Here is a 17,190-nt window from a genome sequence, read left to right as displayed (position 1 = left end):
AGCAACAGTTTATTTCTGCATCCCACCTCCAAAAAATTTTTTTAATCTTTGAAAGACAGTCTTTGAAGGGTAAATAGTAGCACTGAATGCCATCACATATTTCTCTCAGAATCCTTCAACAATCACATGGAATTTTAGAGACAATTGAAAACGTAAAGATTAGAAAACAGATGGACCCTTTTGTGTCTTTGAAATTCTTTGGCTGCTATCTATGGGGTCACCACTCTACAACTACAGCTATTATTTCTCTATTTGAAGCCAATGAGTGATTTGCTTTGCAAAGAATCCCTATTGCAAAACAAACACACCATCTGTTTTAGAAACCAAAGCAAGTTCTCATGGTTTCACTTGTAACCAGGTAACCCATAGGCAGGTAGAGAAACACATCAGTACATCGTTTAGTGAACACAAGTAAATGAAGACATTGAAGGCAGGCTCAGTATAGCAGAGGTCTACTTGCCCAACAGGAGCCATACACTGACATTTTCCAGTGCCACGTTCCAAACCTGCTCACTTGAAATACTAGCCAAAGTCATATAAGTTGCTTATAATATTTGGGGCTTAAATTGTATACAAGTGCCTATTATTATATATTGTCAAAACAGAATATATTAAATCCCTTAGTAATATGAAGAAGTTGCACATAAAATTATGATTTCCAAATTAAGATTTCAGTTAAATTTTACAAATTCAATGGGCTTCAGCTGTTATCAGGATGTGGTTCTGTTCACAGTTTTGAATTATGGGCCATGGGTTGTAAGCCCTCCAAGTAATAACTTGAAACTCCAGATTGACACTTTGGAGTTCAAGAACCACAGTTTCTATCAATGCTTCAAAGATGCTAATCAAACCAGGATAGACATTATCATCCCACCAAGTTTTTCCTCCAAGCTGAGTAAGTTCACAGAGCTCTCTAAAAAAAGGACAGAGTTTAAGGAGATGATGAAGGAGATATGGGTGTAGTTGTGATGTGTGGATATGCTTTAACAGTTAATAAGAATCATTTGTGTTGATCAGTAAAGAAGTCGAGGCTCACGGGTGATGTGACAGATGAAACCAGGGGAACTAAGGTCTCATAAGAGTCACTGAGATGCAGTCAACCTGTGGGTCACAAGGAGTCCAACTACTTTCTAGTGAATTATATACGGAGAGTTTGTTTTTAATAAGTGAGTTTTCTGACTTTATTTTCAAAACTGAACACTTGTTGGCATTAAGAACTCAGACTTTGCAGTCAGATTCCAGAGTGAGAAATCAAGTTCTGCACTTACCAGGTGCACAACCTTGGTCAAGTGACTTCACCTATTTCTGAAAATACAAGAAATGGAACTGGTAATAGAATCTATACTGTTGGGTTATGTGGAGAATTAAATTAGATATATGTAGAATCCTCTGTATAAAGCAGACACATACTAAACAACAGCTGTTATTATTACCATCACTATTACTATTTCATGTCACAAGCCCAATACAGACCTATGTTCTGATACGGAATGGTGAGATTCTGTTCGAGATTCCAGGGCAAGGTGTAGAGATAAAGGCAGAGTGGCATCATTCCCAGGGCAGCCACTGTGGAACAGGTTGTCATACTGATGCTGAAAGTAAAATTAAAGTCATGCTTACAAGGGAGGTTTTTTAAGTAAAGAATTTAATCCTTTAACCAAAACAACTTCTGGGGCACAACTTCTTACACATGACGTAAGGTAATTTACTTGAAACTCCCTCCTGTCTTATTATTCAACAAATGATGGCTGGATTTGTAGTCTAAAGAAAGATTTCCAGCAGTTCTTGTCATCTATCAATTAATTCATATTTTATGAACATTTTCTTGTCCTAAATGTTCTGATAGTCACTGTAAGGATTCATATTTTTCCTTATACCGTTCTTCTTTATTGGTACATAACCCATAGACAATAAGATTTCATTTTAAAGTATCTTTAGTGAGGAATTCCCTGGTGGTCCACTGGCTAAGACTGAGCTCCCAATGCACAGGCCCCATGTTTGATCCCTGGACAAGGAACTAATTCCCATGTGTCACAACTATAGATCCCATGTACCGCAACCAAGACCCAACATAGCCAATTAAAAAAAAAAAAAAGTATCTTTAGTAAATGTGACTATGCTATTCTATTTCCAGAATATTTTCATCACCTCCAAAAGAAGATCCCCCCATTAGCAGTCCCTCCCCATTCCTTTCTTCTTCCATCCCTGACAACCAGGAATCTACTTTCTAATCTATGGTTTAAGACATCAAAATTTTCCCACTTTTATATCAATTCAGAGAGGGAGCCAAGAAGTCTTATCTGGGTCCTGAAGTCTTATAATGTTTCAAAAAACAGGGACTGAGCCAAAAGATGCCAGGCTATAATCGAGATTGCTTATTCCCTCTGACCAACAGTTTTCTCACTGGCTTACTGTTTCTGTATATAGGATTTTTTCCCTATCTGGGTGATAAAATCAACAAGAAAATGAATCAGTAAAATTAGAGGTGTGTGTGCTAAGTCACATCTGACTCTGTGACCCCATGGACTGTAGCCTGCCAGGCTCCTCTGACCATGGGATTCTCCAGGCAAGAATACTGAAGTGGGTTGCCATGCCCTCCTCCAGGGGATCTTCCCAAATCAGGGATAGAACCCACGTCTCTTACATCTCCTGCATTGGCAGGCGGGTTCCTTACCACTAGTGCCACTTGGGAAGCTCAAAATTAGGGGAAATAAGATAAATGGAAGGGCCTCCCAGGTGGCACCTATGGTAAAAGAAACTGCCTGCCGATGCAGGAGTCATAAGAGACATGGGTTTGATTCCTGGGTAGGGAAGATCCCCTGCACGAGGGCAAGGCAACCCACTCCAGTATTCTTGCCTGGAGAATCCCATGGACAGAGGAACCTGACGGGATACATTCCATAGGATTGCAAAGAGTTGGACACGACTGAAGCGACTTGGCAGGGATGCAAGGTAACTGGAAATGAGATATCCTTCAGGTCAACAAAATACTTCATCTTTAAAATTGCTAGGAAAATTACACAATCTGTTTACAAACATACAAACTGTCTATAGACACGAATACTGCTGCTCTACTGATTACCTGAGGCACAGAAAACATCATACAACACAAACCAGGGGTAAAGCAAGAGTTTGTTCACTTTAATGCTAGCCCTCGAGAGTCAGAGAATGTTTTAATATTCACTATTTAGGTTCTCAGAGCAACCTGCCTTGCACGTAGTATATATGCCGAACCTGTGTCTGTGGTGCAGATGGCTGAGAGACTGAGGCTTACTACCTCCCACCCCACCAAGGAGAGGGGGAGGAGACCCTTTGCATGGCTAAGGTCAGCTGCAGAGAGAGCAAGGGTCCTCAGCACTAGATCAGGTCAACAAGTCAACCATCATTCTTCCCCATACTATGAATCACCAATGTTTCCATTTAATTAAGTACCCTGCCTATAAAATAATCTGCCTGTGATGACTTTGACATTTTCTATCAAAAGAACAGTTGTGAGAGACAGATGGTAAAGAAGGCATAGTGCTGAAGAATTGATGCTTTCGAACTGTGGTGCTGGAGAAGACTCTTGAGAGTTCCTTGGACAGCAAGGAGATCAAACCAGTCAATCTTAAAGGAAATGAACCCTGAATACTCATCGGAAGGATGCTGAAGCTCCAATACTTTGGTCACCTGCTGCAAACTCCATTGGAAAAGACCTTGATGCTGAGAAAGACTGAAGGCAGAAGGAGAAGAGGGAGTCAGAGGATGAGATGGCTGGATGGCATCACCGATGCAATGGACATGAACAAACTCCAGAAGATGGTGAGGGACAGGCAGGCCTGGCGTGCTGCAGTCCATGGGGTCGCAAAGAGTTGGACACGACTGGGTGACTAAACAACAACAATCAGAAGAATGCTTATACTCCCAGAAAAGCAGCAATCATTATACTTCAGTGATATTAAAAATACTCCTCTGGGAACTTCCCTGATGGTCCAGTGGTTATGACTCCATGCTTCTAATGCAGGGCGCCTGGTTCAAACTCTGATCAGGGAACTAAGATCCCACATGCCATGTGGCATGGCGAAAATAATACTCCTTCTATACTCTCAAATCATTGCCTGTAAAAATGCAAAATGGCACAAAATCTGGAAGGAGTTTGGCAACATCTAGCAAAACTTTGGCCACCTGTCTTTGGCCACCTACAAAGAGCTGACTCATTGGGAAAGACCCTGATGCTGGGAAAGATTGAGGGCAAGAGGAGAAGGGGACAGAGGATGAGATGGTTGGATGGCATCATCGACTCAATGGACATGAGTTTGAGCAAACTCCGGGAGATAGTGAAGGACAGAGAAGCCTGGCATGCTGTAGTTCATGGGGTTGCAAAGAGTCGTTTACAACTTAGCAACTGAATAACAGCAGCAAGCAAAATTACACGTGTGTTTATGCTTAGATTCAACAATCCGCCATCTGGAAATCTAACCCAAAGATGCACCGTCAAATATTTAGCTGACTGATGACCCTTTCAGAAAACTAGACTTAGGTAATTCACAAGTATTTGTATATATCATCCTTCTCCTGTCTGTTTTCATTTAAACATTCCTATTTCATGGTTGCTTGTTCATTGAATAGAGGTTTACTCTTTTTTCTTTTTAGAGCAATCACACAATACAACTTACTCTGTAGCTTGCTTGCTTTTGTGTTCTTTTCCACTTAATATCACAGTCATTTTCAGGACAACAGATATAAGAAACTCATTTTTTTTTTTTCAAAAGAACTGCAACATAAACATGCCAAAATTTCCTCAATTACTCCATTAATAATGAAAAATTGCTTTGAGTTTTCTTCTGTTATAAACAATGTTATAATAAGCACTCTTACACATATTTCACTTGAATAATTCTTTTCCATCTGTAGAATAGATTCTCCAAAGTTGAATCACTATGTCAAAAGCCTTTTTTTCATTTTAATAGATACTATCAGATTACTTTCAAAAAATTTTATTATATTTCACAATCTTCCCTACACTGGAGGTGATCGATCCCTTTTACCTCACTCTTCTTTTGTTATACATCTGATTCTCTACGAGGTTGTGCTTTCTGATGCTTATTAGCCTCTTGGAAACCCCCTCACAACAGCCTTGCTTGTCTGATTTTTTTCTCAACTTGCAGGAGCTATTTTAAAAGTAGGGTTGTTTTTCAGTCGCTAAGCCATGTTCAACTCCTTGCGACCCCGTGGACTGCAGTACATCAGGCTTCCTGGTCCTGCACCATTTCCCTGAGTTTGCCCAGATTCATGTCCATTGAGTCAGTGATGCCATCCAACCATCTCATCCTCTGCTGCCCTCTTCTCCTCCTGCCCTCAATCTTTCCCAGCATAACTGTCTTTTCCAATGAGTCGGCTCTTCGCATCAGGTGGCCAAAGTACTGGAGCTTCAGCTTCAGCATCAGTCTTTCCAATGAATATTCAGGGTTGGTTTCATATCATCAAATGTAATACAAACATTTTTCCAAGCTTATGTTTTAACTATGCTTATGACTTTTGCCACAATAAATAACGAACACAGAGGTAGTCAAATCTGTCCATTTTTTCCCCCCGGCTTCAGTGTTCCCTGTTTTATTAGAGATCTCCCCTTCTCCTGAGGTTTTTCAAATATTGCCCCCACTTTTTTTTTTTTCTTTTTTTTTTTTTGCATTTTAATGATGCATAGCATGTGAGGCTTTAGCATCCTAAAAAGCATTGGCCACTATGGTTCGGGTTAGCAAATCTGCCTCTTGATTAAACGTATGGAGGGGTCCAGGTAAATTAGAATGAGCTCTTATATGTCCAACGTAAAATTGCTTTGACCTTTTCCAAATTTGCTGTTGAAGGGTAGATAATAATTTAAAAATTATGGTTTTATTTTCTGTCAAAACAGCCGTTTCAATTTGAGGAAACAACTTAACTACATACTGCGAGGCAGAAAATAAATAAAAAGCCTGGTCTGAAAACTCTTTGAACGCCTCTATCACGGCTGTTAATTTTGCTTTCTGGGCTGATGTTTCCCCAGTATTTAAGCTTGAAAAGATTTAGAAGTGTAAGCAGGGGCGTTATCAGTTTTAAGACATTAAGACAGCACAAGTCTAACAGTGAGGGGTTATTTTTGGTAGAAGCAGAATGAGCTTTTATATGTATCATAATCTTAAAGAACACTTATTTACTTTACTAAAGTATCAAAAGATTTTAAAAACAAATATAAATCACTTAAAGGCAAAGAAATTCATAATTTGTTATTGAAAGAGTCATTCTAAGAAAACTTTGTTCTCTTAACATAGAGAGTAGACTAAATTCCAGTCTGTTACCAATTTACCGGATAGCAAACAAAACAAAATTTTTCAGTTAATCTTAGAAAAGTCTTTTTATAAATCTTGAAGAACTAGCAGTATTTTTTTAAAGGCATGAGAGTGAAACCATACAAGGCATGTTTAAAATCTAATTAAATTGTAATTGACAAAATAGCCTGGTCATTGCTGTGACTTGTAACATTTTAACGTGATAACTAAAATTATAACTGACATGTTACCAGGACACATCAGATTTTCATGAATTTCACATAATTTCTAGGATATCTATATAGGTAACATCAACCATACAATATAACTCCTCCAACAATAATTCTCATGCAATTTAACATGTCAAATGAACTCAGGTAGTTTAATAGCTCTTTGGGATGTTACAGGGGCCCTCTGAAGCATCCCAAAGTCAGCTAGAAGTCAAGCTATTTAGGCAGTTTTGTCAATAAATATCAAAAGGGTTTATAATACTGTCAGGTAGAATCATATAGATCACTGTGAAATAATATATTTACTTAGCCAAAGTAAAAAAGATTTTAAAGGTAAACATAGAACAGATTACTTCAGAGGTAAAGAAACTTAAAATCCATTATCAAAGGCAGTTCAACATCTCAAGAAAACTTGTATTTATGCACAACACTCTTCCTTTGGAGTGCACTTTCCATCAAACCTTCCTAACACTTTCTGTACCCATTACTTTGTTCTCCCATACTGAAACAGCCACCTGTAAGTCAGACCTACTTCCTTTTCCCTTCATAAAATGTAACTTCATTCCTCATACCTTTTTTACTGAACACACACATCCTACTTTCTTTAAGCAACCAAGAATTTACCTTTATATTAACATTCTATAGATTGGTGAACATAAATACCAGTGATAATTTCTAAAAAAATTCTAACGAACATCTCAGGATGGCATCAAACATTATTTATTAATAGTCTAAAATCTTTAGTTCTCTGTAAGTTAATATTCAGTAATGAATGTTTCAGAATCTTATTTTATTTGGAAATGACCTAGCTATTTAATAAACTTTTATTATTAGTTTAGCACAACTTTAGAAATTTAGGTTACCAAAATCTAGAAAAACTGTTTCAGACAGACATTTTTAATCTTAATAAAGTTCAAAAGCTCATATCTCATTTACTTTTTTTTTTTTTTTTGAAGTTTCTTTACTTGAGGTACTTTTTTGCTGACAAACTTGTAACAGATAATACAATATAACAATATTTAACTTATAATAAACCTAGGCATAATGAAAATATTTTACTAGATGTTAATTTTTCTAAGACATGTCCATATTAGATAGGTCAACAAACAAACATTAATATCAGGTATTTAATAATGAATATTCTCCAGTTTACCTGAACCTGGAATTTATAGTTTAATTTAAAATTATTTGATTTGTAAGCGTTTACCTTTTTATTAAGTCAATTAAATAGAGCTCAATTACCAATTAACCTAAAAAATATCACCCAGAGACAAAGACACACCAAGACATATTTAGACAGACACAGTACGAGATCTCGCTTCATATTCTAACTTTGGTGATGAATTAGATATTACAATATAAAATTTACTAGTTTATAAAAAAGTTGAAATAAATAAAAAATTTTTAAAGGCTTTTCCCCTTTTTCTCTCAGTCTCAGGAGTTAGAGATGGTCTAGATAAGTGTTCCTGAGAGCCCTGGTCTCAAGGCACAGGGAAAGAAAATCAAGTTCTAACAAAAAGCAAAATGGCCATCAAAAATCACAACACAGAACACAGAGTTAAAACACACATATAAACCTGGCAGTCCTCATCAGACACTCCCTTAAATACAAGAATACAGTCTCTCAGAAAACCTTCTATACAGACACAGAACTTCAGATGTCTTCAAAGATTTTAAGAGGAGGAAAAAAAGGAGGAGGAGGAGGCGGGAAAGGGGGGCAAAAGGGGTGGCCTTACAGACGTCTCCTGCCACCTGCAGACACCCAGGCATTACGGGACTTTTCCCTGGGCTTCCAGAGAAGGGAGGACTGGAACTCGGCCCTACCAGAATTCGAGTTCTCTGCCAAGAGGAGGTGATCAGTCTCCAATCCTCAGCTCAAGCTGAGGCCCTTCGACCAAATTCCTGCGTCCAGGACCAGGGGATTAGAAAAGGATACGAAGGGCTAAGGAGAGGACAGAGAGAGGGAAGGGGAGAGAGGTCAGTAAAGTCTCTTGTTCCTTACCGGTCGGGGCACTCTGGCCAGTTGTCTGCGTCAGGAGGAGACCAGGGACAAAAGGCTCCCAGTTGCGGCCGCTGGGTCTGGTCCATTGGCAGGCAAGCTGGCCTCTGAGTACCCCGAGTGGTCAGGATGTCAGTCTCAGCGAAGAAGAGTCCCACCAGTTGCAGGAAGGGGGACCCCTTCCAGGACCCATAACTGAGCTCTTATAAATGAATTGTCAGAGGAGACACATGTGCTGAAAAAGCAAGAGATCTCATTGGAAAGAGCACCAGGGTGGAGGGCAGGAGGGTAAGGGCCACTTTTTACTTTTTCATAGGTTTACATTCTACATTTATATTTTCAGCTCATCTAAAATTTATATTTTATATTGTATAAGGTATGACACTGATCAACTGTTTTCTTTCATTTACTTGGCTGTGCTGGGCCTTAGTTGCAGCACTCGGGATCTTTGCCCTAGGGCCCGCTCGCCACAAGAAGCCGCCACAGTGAGAAGCCCATGCGCTGCAATTAGAGAGTAGCCCCACTTGCTACAACTAGAAGAAAACCTTCGCAGCAATGACGACCCAGCACAGCCTAAATAAATTAATAAAATTAAAACAACAACAAGAACGAATGTTGGAGTTGGGCAAAATCTTCTTCCTAACTAAAGAGCAAATTAAGGAAGAAAAGCAATTTGCCACAGCTTTCAAATCTTTGTATCCATGAAGAGTGTGTCTGGGGCACTTCCTAATTCCTAGTCTATGATAGTGCTACATTTCTGGCTCTTCATACCACCACGTGCTGAAAGGAAGTCGATACTATATCACTTTGATCTTGAACTTCTGGAGAACTAGCACAACATTTTCCTCCTGTATGACTTTGGATCAAATCCCAAAAAGGTGGGTCTCCCAGGTGGGGCAGTGGGTAAAGAATCTGTCTGTAAGGCAGGAGACACAGGTTCGATCCCTGGGTCGGGAAGATCCCCTGGAGAAGGGAATGGCAACCCACTCCAGTACTTTTGCCTGGAGAATCCCACGGACCGAGGAGCCTGGTGGGCTACAGTCCATGGGGTCGCAAAGAGTCAGACACAGCTGAAGAGACTAAGCATGAGGCACGCACCAGAAAGGTAGGATTCATGACACTGGGAAGCAAACTGCGAGATTCTATCAGACACATTCTATACCCTTGATTACACAGGTGACGATTTCCACCCTTTACACAACTCACGCCCATCACATGCACAGTAATGGTCAAGGATGGATAGCGATCCATGACCCTGGTGCTCTGCCAACAATTACAAACGCCAACAAAGCTTGGAAAAGCACACAGTGAATGTTTATGAGTGTGATGGATAGTCACACCTTTTGTTTTACTGCCATGAAATTCCAATGCAGCATAAACAAAGGATGTGGCCAACTGGGTCTCTTGGCTATTCACCGAGGAAAATTGTTGGCAAAATCTGACTTCAGTATAACAAGATTCCGCTTGCACTAAGCAGAATGGCCTCACCGTCCACAAACTATTATAGAGAATAATGAGACAGATTCAACAAGTCTTGACAAACAGGTAAACCCTGAACCTCCTTTAAAACATGGAAATTACATATATGTGCACTATACTAAAGTGTAGTGTCCATGGGTATACTATTTTACAATGGGTTTAAATTATTCAATGGTTTTTAGCTTGAAACCAATAAACTCTGGAATGCTGACACTCAAAACTGTGAAAGAATACATTTGCTTTCCCACTGAAAAAAAGAAAAAACCACTTATAAAATTATCTAGCTAGCCAGAAAGACTATACTAGAATATACTATATTCCAGGACTAACCTGGAATATACTATAAGATCAGATCAATAGACTTGGCCCTAGAGATAAGTTCCAGGCCAGGTTCTTCATCCCCAAATATACACATTACTCCTGTCTGCTGCTTCTCAAGAACAGTAATCAGCATCTATTGAGCACCACGTGCTAAGTAGCAGACTTCATTACATACATTGTTCTCTTTTCATCTATAAAACAACTCTGTGTGTGGGTATTATTTTCATTAGGGAAAAATACTAATTATGTAGCATTACAGACAGAAACTTACACTAAGTCACATGGATTCAGTCTCAGTTCTGTCTCTCTTCTCTTCAGTTCTCCACCAGGCCCTGTTAAGCAGACCTGAAGAATCTGAAGTCCTATTTTCAAGGTCTCTGCTGAAGGATCAAGAGCTTCCTTAAAGTCAAAATTGGCCACCGACTCTCTCAGGCTCTACCACCATGAGTGCCCAGAGTTCTTTCTTTGCTGCTGAGGACAAAAACATGTCCTCAGGGAAGAACAGACTTGGTACATCAAAAGTTATCAAACTAGAGTTCCCAGGTGGCCTAGTGGTTAGGACTCCAGGCTATTGATGCCAGGGGCCAGATTCAGTCCCTGGTTGGGGAACAGATCCTGCAATATCCTGAATGTACTTAATGCTACTGCCTTTACACTGAAAAATGTTAAAACGGTAACCACTATGTTATCTATATTTACCACAATGGAAAAAAGGACCTCATATGACACCAATGAACTTACCTATGAAACAGAAGCCGACTCACAGGCATAGAGAACAGACCTGTGGTTGCCAAGGGGGAGGTAGGCAGGGAAGGGATGGATTGGAAGTTTGGGATTAGCAGATGCAAACTATTATATACAGAATGGATCAACAGGGTCCTACTGTATAGAACAGGGAACTATATTCAATATCCTGTAATAAACTACAATGAAAAGAAAAGAAAAAGGGACCTCAGAGAGTCTAACCCATTGCTTTTACAAATGAGGAAACAGTCCAGAAAGGCAAATTTCTCAAAGGCACACAGCTCCTTGAGCAAGAACTAAAACACAGACCTCTGACACAGTGCTCTTTTGCCTAACCTATATAATAATAATAATTTTATGTATATATACATATACGTGTGTGTGTGTGTGTGTGTGTATTACCTCATTCGATCCTTGCAACAACCAGTGAGGTAGCTCATGTTTTTCCCTATTTTAGAAGTGGGTTTCCCTGGTGGCTCAGACAGTAAAGCGTCTGTCCACAATGCGGGAGGCCCAGGCTCGATCCCTGGGTCGGGAAGATCCCCTGGAGAAGGAAATGGCAACCCATTCCAGTATTCTTGCCTGAAGAATTCTATGGACAGATGAGCCTGGCAGGCTACAATCCATGGGGTCACAAAGAGTCGGACATGACTGAGAAACTTCACCTCACTTCCCTGATGAAATTAAAGCATACAGAATTTACATGACCTGCCAAGATGACCCAGTTAGTAAGTGACTAGGACTTGAAGCTCCCAACGTAGGGGGCCCAGATTCAATCCCGGGTTGGAGAACTGGAAGGAAAGTTATGACCAACCTAGACAGCATATTAAAAGCAGAGATGTTACTTTGCCAACAAAGGTCCATCTAGTCAAGGCTATGGTTTTTCCAATGGTCATGTATGGATGTGAGAGTTGGACTATAAAGAAAGCTGAGCGCCAAAGAATTGATGCTTTTGAACTGTGGTGTTAAAGAAGACTCTTGAGAGTCCCTTGGACTGCAAGGAGATCCAACCAGTCCATCCTAAGGGAGATCAGTCCTGGGTGTTCATTGGAAGGACTGATGTTGAAGCTGACAACTCCAATACTTTGGCCACCTGATGCGAAGAGTTGACTCATTTGAAAAGACCCTGATGCTGGGAAAGATTTAGGGCAGGAGGAGAAGGGGATGACAGAGGATGAGATGGTTGGATGGCATCACCGACTCAACGGATATGGGTTTGGGTGGGCTCCGGGAGTAGGTGATGGACAGGGAGGCTTGGCGTGCTACGGTTCAAGGGTCACAAAGAATCGGACATGACTGAGTGACTGAATTGAACTGAACTGGAGAACTGGATCCCACATGCTTCAACTAAAGATCCCACATGCTACAAAAGGACCAGGCACAGCTAAACAAATTTTTTAAAAATTTCTTAAGTGTGGGATATGTTTAAATAACAGTTAGTAGTCCATTCTTACTACAGGCCATCTGTGCTTAAGGGGTTAATGGGAAATAAACCTACAGAAGTCCATTAGACTTGAATTAGGTTCTATTCAATTTAGCAGGTGTTGAAAAGACTTTGAAAGTGAAAGTGAAGTTGCTCAGTCATGTCCGACTCTTTGCGACCCTGTGGACTGTAGCCCACCAGGCTCCTCCGTCCATGGGATTCTCCAGACAAGAGTACTGGAGTGGGTTACCATTTCCTTCTCCAGGGGATCTTCCCAACCCAGGGATCGAACCCGGGTCTCCTGCATTGGAGGCAGACGCTTTACCCTCTGAGCCACCAGGGAAGCCCGATGAATATAATTCCTTTTCTCCTCACAATACCACAAAGGAACTACTATGATTTCTAGTTACAAAAAAGAGGTCCCAAATCAGGATATAAAGACACGCAGTCAAATCTCAGAGCCTACCTTAACCACTTACTACAAAACCATGATGGAGAGATGGAAGGCAGAGAGTACATTGTGAAGATGCTGCAACTGGCCAAGAAAGGAACTGTGGGGCCTGAACAGAGGTGATGACAGTGGAGAGATAAGAAGCCAAGCTCTGCGTGATGCCAAGAGGCTGGGCTACGGTACGAGCCACAGGACTGAATGGAGGATGCGAAGCATGGACGGAGTCACAGGGGACTGCTAAGATGATGAGCCCAAGTGACTGGGAAGAGGCCTGGGGTCAGCAATGGACACTCAGAATACAGAAACTAGTTCAGACATGTCGATTCTAAACACCTTGTTTGAAGTGACCACATGGAGAACCACAAGTAGACTGAATGAAGCAGAGAGTTAAGGCATGTGAAACACAGCTGGGGTCATCTCCAGAGCACTAAATCTAAATTTCATTTATAAAATGAAGTGAAAGTAAAACTGTTACTCGCTCAGTTGTGTCTGACTCTTTGCAGCCTCATGGACTGCAGCCCACCAGGCTCCTCTGTCCACGGAATTCTCAAGACAAGAAGACCGGAGTGGGTAGCCATGCTCTTCTCCAAGGGATCTTCCCAACCGAGGGATCAAACCTGGGTCTCCTTCATTGCAGGTGGAGACTTTACCATCTGAGCTACTAGATGCTGGACTAAATGATCTTGGATTTCATCCAGTATGAAAAGCAGAATTCCTATCAATGATTGTCTACTGGGTTTTGCTTAAAAGTTATTTTTGTTGGTAATCAAGTAAGAAAAGCAATGAACTTGGATACTGTTTCAGTCAATAATACTGAGTTTCCAATTTACAATTTTTACAGAAAATTAAGATTTATTACTCTTGTATCTATAAGCTTTTGAAAATCTAGTATTTAGTCCCCATTTAAAAATTTCATTTCTTGGAATTTAAATTTTTTTACTTGATTTTTTTCTTGTTTGTGAGCTTTGAAATCAAAATTTTATAAGAAAAAGGGGAAAGTAGCTAATATTTACTGTGTACCTACTATGTGCCTGGCACCCTGCATACATATTTCCTTGTTAAAATACAGTCTCATGGGGAATAGGTCATCTCCAGAGCACTAAATCTAAATTTCATTTATAAAATGAAGTGAAAGTAAAACTGTTACTCGCAGTTTTTAACCCCATTTTACAAATGAGGCTTATAGGTTAAATAATTTGACCAAAGTTAAAAGCTAATTAAGCAAAGTAAAATGAGCTTTACCTTTTACAGACTTCCTATTATTGGTGCTTTTATTATAATGTCAGCTAATAAGAGATGAAGGTAAATGTTGTCTTTCCCAGAGGTATTTAAGAACACTGTTTAAAGACATATGCTCCTACCTAAATGTCCATCAACAGAGGAATGGATAAAGAAGATGTGGTACATATATACTATGGAATACTACTCGGCCACAAAAAGGAACAAAATTGTGCCATTTGCAGAGAGATGGATGGACCTAGAGACAGTCACACAGGGTGAAGTAAGTCGGAAAGAGAAAAAACAAATCCTGTGTATCAACACATATATGTGGAATATAGCAAAACAGTACAAGTGAACTTATTTGCAAAGCAGACATAGAGACACAGAGGTGTACGGATACCAAGCTGGAAAGAAGGGGGTTTAGGACAGATGGGAGATTGGGATTGATACTCACTACTTACTATGTATAAAACAGATAACTGATGAGAACAAACTGTAGAGCAATGGGAACGCTACTCAAGGCTCTAAATGACCTAAATGGGAAGGAAATTCAGAAAAGTGGCGACTGAGGTAAACACAGAGCTGATTCACTTTGCTGTAGAGCAGAAGCGAACACAGCGTTGCAGAGGAACTATACTTCAATAAAAAAGATTTTTTTAAAGATGTATGCTCATACTCAGAAGATCTAGTTGTGCTAATAAATAGCATGGAAGAAGGTGCCCACATTGCAGACTGATGAGAAACAGCTGTGACTTTAAATCTGAATTTTGCCATATTCAATTTGTAGCATTTGGCAATCGACTTAACCAATCTGAGACACAATTTTCTCAGCTATAAAATTCAGAATTATAAACGGTCATTTACAAGGTTATTTTGAGGGCCAAGAAAGAAGAGAAAGAGCATCCATGAAAGCATCAATCCCATGCCTGTTCAGGATACTTAATAAATATGTGTCCTTTTTCTTTCCAAAAACTTGCAGTCCCTGAAATTTATCACTGTTATATAGGCCTTGTGTAAAGAATATTTATCATTTCTCAATTATTATGTTAATGGTCAGCTTTATTGAATTTGAATTAGCAGTGCACATGAGGGGGGAGGGTTTAAATGAGCGAGGCAAGTGACTAATTTATATCTTTGATAAGTGGGTAACTAAAAACATAACCATATGAAAATTAATTATTGGTCTGCTTGGCATGAACCCATTAAAATTTATAGGTGAAATAAGTTCCATATGCTAAAGACTGAGCACATGCAGGAAACCAGAAACCCATACCTGCAGCTGACTCACTAACGTCAACTCCCAGCAAAGCCAGCACCTCTGGTTCATTCATTCATTGTACAATAAATTTCAGCTAAATGGCATACATATCGAACAAAGATTTAAATTTATAAGTAGGTCTTTCCTGGGGCAAAAGGTGAAACAGCTTGTTCATAAGTAAGCAAAGATTCTAGAAAGACCACTGCTTTGTAGCCCTTTTTTTATCATTGTGACTCCATCCTTTCCTCCAATGCCCTTTTTCCCCCCTCATCAAAACAAGGACTCCAAAATATATGTGATTAATTCATTTTCATTAAAATGTAAATGAATGATAAAGCTTAATGTCTCCCGGGGGTATTCAACTACACTGTAACTGGGAACAAGATCATTGACCTAAATGAAAGGAATGAGATTCTAGTAGTGAATGCTAAGCATCTGCAAAAGCCACAAAAAAGTTTTTGTCATAAGAGTCTTTGTGTTACTCCGCAAGTCAACTCAATAGGTCTCTTAAAACAGGATACCCCTGAAGCGCCCTTAGCCAGTCCCCCAGAATACTGATCTCATAAAGTAGGTGCTCATTAGGGTCACAAGGCCCTCATTCTGCTTGTGCAGACACCACCATCACCACCACTACAATAGCACCCAACTAGCCTTAGCTTCCTGGGACTCTGATCCTATTGTGAAATTAGGACTGCTGTTAAAGCCATCAGCGTGGGTGAGAATGAGTTCACGCCCAGGAAGGGCCACTGGGTGAGGAGGAGACGTGACTTCACCACTGTGTATGAACCCAACCCCTTTACTCAGAAAAGAGTAACAGTTGCCAGTAAAACAGAGGACAGTCACAGCAAAGTTAATTTTAAGTTCAAAAAGGAAACTCCTGGGGACTTCCCTGGTGATTTAGGGGCTTAGACTCCCCACTTCCACTGCAGGTGGTGTGGGTTCAATCTCAAGTCTGGGAACTAAGATCCCACACATGCTGTGTGGTGCGCCAAAAAACAAGGGGGAAAAAAAAAATGAAAGTCCTTCTGGGACTGAACAAGTCTCTGTAAAATGTTTCCCACTAGAAATTCGATCTAGATTGGCAGAGTTTTTAACACAAACGTGTAAGCCTCCCACACCCACCCCAGGCAGGGGAAGACAGCTGAGCTTCCCTCATGTAACTTACCTGAGATCCATATCTCCATCCACCCAGAAGGTGAAAATGTTTGAGACGGTTCCCCCTGGGCAACACCCCATGATGAGGACAGCCATAGCTTGGAGGGGCTTCAGAGAGAAGCTGATGATCAGGAGGTAGGCGATAAGAGGCATGAGCCCAAACTGGCAGAGCAGTCCTACAGCGATGCCCCAGGGTCTCCTGATGTGTCCCCAGAGCTTCTGGACCTCCACAGAGCATCCCAAGGAGAACATCAGTAGGCCGATCATCAGGGCGGACACCACTGTGAACACGAGTTCCAGGTTCCCGTACGCCTTCAGCCCCTCTGGCAGCTCCTCCGCCGAACTGTTGGCCAGGCAGGCCGAGCCGCTGGAACAATTTGCTCTCATCTCCTTATCTCCTTAAGGCAGCATCACAAATGAACGTCCTGCTGTGATGGCTGGGCAGGTCTATCCTGCTGTATTTTGTAATAATGCCACCAAGTCACACAAGGAGGATCATTCCAGGAGCCAAGGGCCAGCCAGGTGATTCACCCTAATTTGGTCAATTTATTCACAAGGGGTATTATAAAAGTAATTATCATGGCCAAGAAACATAATAAACTGTGGTAAGGAAGGCTCTCTA

The 17,190-nt window shown here is 40.5% G+C and overlaps 1 protein-coding gene and 1 non-coding gene across 2 annotated transcripts in view; both read right to left on the bottom strand.

The window, feature by feature from the left end:
* SLC10A6 (solute carrier family 10 member 6) overlaps positions 1 to 16,955 on the bottom strand; it is a 30,852-nt gene extending 13,897 nt beyond the window's left edge. Inside the window, exons 1-2 of the mRNA XM_061145587.1 lie at positions 16,579 to 16,955; positions 1,474 to 1,592 (exon numbers count right to left, since the gene is read on the bottom strand). Of these exons, the coding sequence (XP_061001570.1) occupies positions 1,474 to 1,592; positions 16,579 to 16,955 (496 nt within the window). The remainder of the gene's footprint in view (positions 1 to 1,473; positions 1,593 to 16,578) is intronic.
* On the bottom strand, positions 12,755 to 12,826 carry TRNAW-CCA (transfer RNA tryptophan (anticodon CCA)). The gene has a single exon. It is a non-coding gene; the product is annotated as a tRNA-Trp (tRNA).
* Positions 16,956 to 17,190: the final 235 nt, after the last annotated feature.

The sequence above is a fragment of the Dama dama genome, chromosome 6 (assembly GCF_033118175.1).
Source record: "Dama dama isolate Ldn47 chromosome 6, ASM3311817v1, whole genome shotgun sequence".
In the NCBI taxonomy this organism is placed as follows: Eukaryota; Metazoa; Chordata; class Mammalia; order Artiodactyla; family Cervidae; genus Dama; species Dama dama.
This window is presented reverse-complemented; position numbering and strand designations above follow the sequence as displayed.